This window comes from Leptinotarsa decemlineata, unplaced genomic scaffold (assembly GCF_025532065.1).
Source record: "Leptinotarsa decemlineata unplaced genomic scaffold, Ldec_3_MD MMD2_tig00026328_RagTag_RagTag, whole genome shotgun sequence".
In the NCBI taxonomy this organism is placed as follows: Eukaryota; Metazoa; Arthropoda; class Insecta; order Coleoptera; family Chrysomelidae; genus Leptinotarsa; species Leptinotarsa decemlineata.
In genome coordinates, this window is record NW_027412688.1 from 14,113,211 (window position 1) to 14,119,120 (window position 5,910).

Genomic DNA, 5,910 nt, shown 5'->3' on the forward strand with positions numbered 1-5,910 from the left:
CTTCCTATCATGTGATTTCATCTACTCGAATCTGACTTTCACTCATATTCAGTTATCTGCTGTAGACAATGTCATGTAATCTATTTTTTGTCAAGGTTTAGTTTATTGTTCGTGTTTATCCAAATGGAGTAACAATATAATTATATTCTCGTTTAGCTTTCCTTCAAAAGTCTGATTCGTTAGAAACCAGTTATTTTTTATTTTGTTATACATTTGTAATTCATAGAAAACAACAAACATTTCTAGTTTGAGATAGTCATTTTTTCCTGATACTATTAAAACTCATGATATCGCTAGTAAAATAACCCAGTATGCCTTATTTTTTTCTATACCCGAGCTGAGTTGAAAACAAAAAATGTGTATTAGAGTTGGTATACTTGAATAATGATATGAATAAAATATCGAGCAGGATCTTAATCTTGATTTCATAAAATATTAGCGATCGCTCTGGCTTCGCACGGTTACCATCTGCATATTTGAACCAATTTATAAAAAACATCAATGAATTATACACATTAAGTTTCCTTCTAAATCACTTCGTTCGTCGGTGAAAACCGTTTTTGAGTTCATCTCGTTAAAACAGACAGACGTTTTAGTGATATAGAAATGATGATAATAATAATAATAATGAAGCGTCTTTATTTACCTAAAGTAAGAACATACAGAATATACAAAAAATATTGAGGTGAATGGGCGGAGTGTCAGCAAACCTGTCTTTGAACTGAACCTTCGAGAAAAAAAAATGAAATTTGAAATGAATAAAAAAAATTATGGTACATACATACATTTCCAAAAAATAATCATTATTTACGGTCAGCACGAGGAAAGTGAACTACTCAAATAAATGCTCTTCGAGTCTTTTTTTAGAGTTTTTCACGTGTAGGATCTGAATTCACTGGGCAGGAGACTGTCGAATTTAGCTGCGTTATATGAGAAGCTGCGAGTGAAAACTGAAGATCTGTGTTCAGGAATGACCAGCACCGACCTGTTTCTAGTGGAAAATCTTGTGAATAGTTGTGAAAGAATTCAATTTCGGTTTTGTAAAGCGCAGTTCAGAATTAAACCACAGGCCTAGTTCTTTGCTTCAGTTACAAAAGGCAGAACGTCACCATTTATATGAATATGAAGACTATTTTTAGCAATATCTCGCGAAATTTTTGGTCCAAAGATCATTACTGCCGACTTTTTGGAGTTAAACTTCAATTTATGAGCTGATGAAATATTAAAGATGGTCTGTAGGTCACGATTAATGAGGTTTCGAGCGGAATCAATGTCAGGGAACTGAAAAGAGAAGTACAGTTGAGTATCATCTACGTAATGATGAATATTGTATTTTTCTACCGACAGATGGAAGTCACAAATATATAAGCTGTATAGTAAAGGACCAAGGATGGATTCTTAAGAAACACCTTCAGTTACGGGCAGAGCTGATACCGTCCACCATAACTCTTTGAGTTCAGTTCGATAAGTAATTTCTAACCAGAGACGGTGCATTCACAGAAAAACCGAAGAAGATGAGTTTATCGCACAGGATGTCGAAGACAAGAGTGTACTGTAGTCCAGAAGTACTAAACAATTCAATTCACTTCATCGACAGCCTTGAAGAGGCCGTCGGTGATGGAAAGTAAAGCTGTGGTTGTGCTGTGTTGAGGTCTAGAACTGCACGGGTGTGATGATTTGGTGAAGCTGCAAATTAGGTCTTATATATATTTTTTTTTTTTCGAGAAACAAACAGTGGTAAAATGTATTTAATTCCCGAATTTACAATTCGCCCAATGCGGACGCGGTAAAATGAATATAGTGTAGAGAGTCCTTAATCTGTTTTTTAATGATATCATTGATGACATAGCTATAGCCTTCTCTGAATCTTAATTGAACAGGAGGTAAGAAGAGTTATCTATTCTTGAAGTTCATGTAGCAAGTTGATGTTGCATCGTTTGTTCTAATATTTTCGTTAAAGTACGTAGGATTCTTACCCCACCAAAACTTTTGTATCCTACCGGATTCAATTTCTTGGGTAGTATTTTTACGATCGTTTTATCCCATGCTGATGGAAAATTGCCTTCAAAAATACAATTTTACGTGATATGGATAATATATTCAATTATATGTAGACAACATATTCTAATGAGTTCGATAATAATCAGCTCATCCCAACCAACTGCTTCAGTTTCAATATTCAATATATTTCAAAACGAATCAACTATATTAACTGTTCATAAAGATTTGGTAGTTTTCGGTTCTTCCTAGTGAGGGATTGAATTATTCAAAAAATTATTTATTTCTCTTGGGTCCTTTAAACCTTCTGTAATCATATTAGGTATTCTTTTCTGAGAGTACTTTATTGGGCCTCAGAATACTTCACATTTTCTTGAATTACTTCTGCTGAACTTGTAAAGGAATTGTGCGCTGGTCTCATGTACAATCGTTTAATTGATAATTTTGTAAATATACATAAACTTGGAAATGTGCCTGAGTTTTGGATCGCCTGTATAGTCTTTTTGATGATGCAAGCAACTGTGATCTGGTTTTAGTATATCTATTTTTTTAAATAGGAGCATGCCAATCGTATGAATTTAATAAATTATTATTGCTGAATCAATTATTCCTTCATCTGAAACATGTTCTTCAAGAACTACTATAATATTCAGAAGTGTAGCACATAGGTACATCAATATTATAATATATTTATAAAGTCAAGTTCAAGAAAACAGAAAGGGTTGAAAAAAATCTATGAGTTCTCAAATGAGGTATTTTTCAACCGACTAATCTCATTTGACGTTTGAAGGGAAGGAAGTGACAAAATTCGTGATATACTACAAATAATTCGCAATATGTATATTGCGTATATAATTCGCAATATGTATATTAATTCACTGCCGAATCAAAAGTAGATATTTCATATAGAATTTTTTGGTTGTAACTGAAATATATTTTGTATTTTATCTATACATCTTTGCGGATAGTTAGAGAGTCTACTATTAATATTTTTATTTTTCAAAGAACTCCACTTATTATATATTGATTGAGTGGAAAGCCAAAAAGACTTTATCTGAAAAATAATTTTTTCGTTAATACTTTGATGACATATTTCAATGAATCAATTAATCTGTATTCATTCAGTGATTATACAGGTTGACATATTAATAAATTGAACTTACCTACTTTCTAATGACTTATTTCAGTTCTTCAATATATAACAGCATCTCTTTGCTTGAGCTATTATAATTCTTTTCTATGAACTAGTTTGAATTTCAAATACATTGTAATTTTATGTTATTAGTGATTCGCATTGATCATTATTGAAAATGAAATTATGATTAAGTGAAGTTCAATTGCAATAAAACTGTAATTCTCTCTTAGTACAAACATAGTAGGCATTCATATTTACAGTTGGTTTCAATCTTCATATTTGCAAGTGCACAGTTATAGAAATTATTTCCTTCAATTTCCGATTGCAATCTCAAAATTTATCGTCTAACTGTTCACTTAATACTGGCCCTATACAGTTAATTACATACCTGCTTTCAAAAATAAACGAAATGCAGAATGCAACGAGCTATTACTATGATATACGAGTATAAATGCAATTAGAAGCATGAAACATCACGATTTTGTGGTTGAGAGAAATCCTTTATTCGCGTCGCTCTTTTTGTATCAACCAATTACACTTTAACTTTCTACTAAACGAACAAAGATAGAATTATGGAATTTTTGCAGAACAATTAATGGAGGGAGTTTGTACTACATTTGAATTTATTGTGGCGGAAAGTTATAATGCCAAGTGTTGACCGTGAATATTTCCAGTCAGGGTTGAGAATTTGACTCGTAGATATGGTTCTCATCGAATTTCTTGTGATAAGTTGGATAAGTTGTGCTAGTGGTGACGCGGATACGAATACAGTTCGAACGTATACTCTCGATGTACCTGGTTCGGACCCCATTCAAATTTTTGAGGGAGACCCTTTATGGGAAACACGAAAAGGCATTACAAAACCACTGCCGTATTTCGATTCTAGTACTTTCACCACCATTCCAACGACGAATATAAATATTCCTGTGAGCTCGGAAAAAATCGAAAACACTTCAGAGTTCACTCCTTCGGGGTTAAGAGACTTTTTGGACACCTATGCCGAAAAACTGAAAGTCGGTAAACCTGAAACTGTCGGAGGGGCTTCTAGAAACCCTCTCACAGAAGAAAAGGGAAAGAAAAGTTGGGATTTAGTGAAGGTTCGTCATCACAACCACCCCTACGATGACAAAAATGGTTGGGTTTCATTGGACGCGATACCGTGGTCTGTTTCAAAGATTTCAAAATGGAAAAGCAAACCCGAGCCCGTAAAGCAATATTGGAACAACAAGCCGCACATTGAACGCCCTCAACAAGGAGGATATGATGAATTTCATATTTCAACAAGTGACAGATATAACCCACAAGTGGATACGAATAAATACCAAATTTATTACCTCCAAGAAAGCCAGCCAAACCATATAAGGCCATCTTTCAGCAAACCACCGACTCCTGTAAGTGATTCTTTGCACTCTCAGCTCACTCCAAGTTTTTACCGAAAACCAGAGGGATATAATCAACAAGAGGAATTTATTAAACGAGCCCAACATTGCAATCACGGGGAAGAAGAAAGTATTTTAACAGACGGCCAACCACCCAATTTTCCTAAAAGAGAGTTTACTAATAGAAGGTTGGGCGCTGAACCTCTTCCACCAAACCACCCTTTCACAGGAAACGGAGAATGGGTGCTACTCTCTGCAAGTACCGGCTACAAATACCCAAAGAAACAACGTTCAATGAGATTGAATTCTTCCGCGATTAACACTCATAAGTCAGTTCATCTGACAGTTTTACCACCCGCGAAAGGGTCTAAAGTTAACATGACGACTTCTCATGGCGGAATACTGCAGGTTGAGTCAACATTCGAAAGTGTTGAACAGTCGCAGAAAAAACAACAAAAACTTCAGAAACTGAAACGTAAACAGAAACGTCCAACTAAGCTTGTTAAGAAGAGAAAGCCTCCAATTTCAAAAGTTGTTACAGAGTCCGCAATTGTTACGGTCCCTCGAAGTACGGGAAATGGTGGTGACAGCAGTGCCGTACTAGCTGGTGTAGGTGCGGGTTTGATCCCTGCGACTATGGCGATGCTAGTACCTTTGGCCATGAATGGTGGAAGGAAGCGAAAGAAACGGGAGATATTCACTGATATGCCGACTAGTATTGATATCAGTCTACAAAGTTACTTTTGAAAATGTTTATTTATTTTATTTATTTTCACCTAGGGAGTGGTGATTTGGAATAGTGATATGTAGGAGCATAGATGTTAAATATTTTACAAAATTGTTTGAACACTGCCATTTTTTTAATCATAACAATGTTTATGATTTTTGTGTTTACTGTTACATTACATTGGATTAATGTTGTCAAAATAAAAATTGAAAATTTTGAACAAATCACTTGTAGAACCTAAAAAGAAGAGCAAGATTTTTTCATTGACCTTTATTGGTTATTTTCACCTTCTTCAATCAGAAAAAAAATAATCAGAGATCATACAGGAAGGCAAAGTTACCCCAAAAAAGTCAGTTGAAATTATGATATCCTCTACAAAAATATCCAAGAACAAATCCTAGTGAAATATTTTTAATTCGATATAGAAAGTTTTCAGAAAGTTGGTATTCTAATCAAAATAATTATATGTTATATGAGAATGTGAAATATAATAACTGAAATGAGTTGCTGATTCTGTAGAAATGACTGTTTTCAAAATATTATAATCAAATTTTTGATATAGATATGTAAAAAATAACTGATATATTTCTGAAACTATCGAAACAATGATTGAATAATATGTCACCTTTTTTATCTATGAGAAAATTCCTTTGGAAAGTCTTGTTTCTTCG

At 33.9% G+C, this 5,910-nt stretch overlaps 1 protein-coding gene across 1 annotated transcript; it reads left to right on the forward strand.

Annotated features, from left to right (window-relative positions):
• The first annotated feature begins 3,774 nt into the window (after window positions 1-3,774).
• LOC141485519 (uncharacterized) lies at window positions 3,775-5,463 on the forward strand. Its single transcript, XM_074182354.1, has one exon. The coding sequence runs from the start codon at window positions 3,835-3,837 to the stop codon at window positions 5,257-5,259; it is 1,425 nt and encodes a 474-aa protein (XP_074038455.1). The 5' UTR covers window positions 3,775-3,834; the 3' UTR covers window positions 5,260-5,463.
• Window positions 5,464-5,910: the final 447 nt, after the last annotated feature.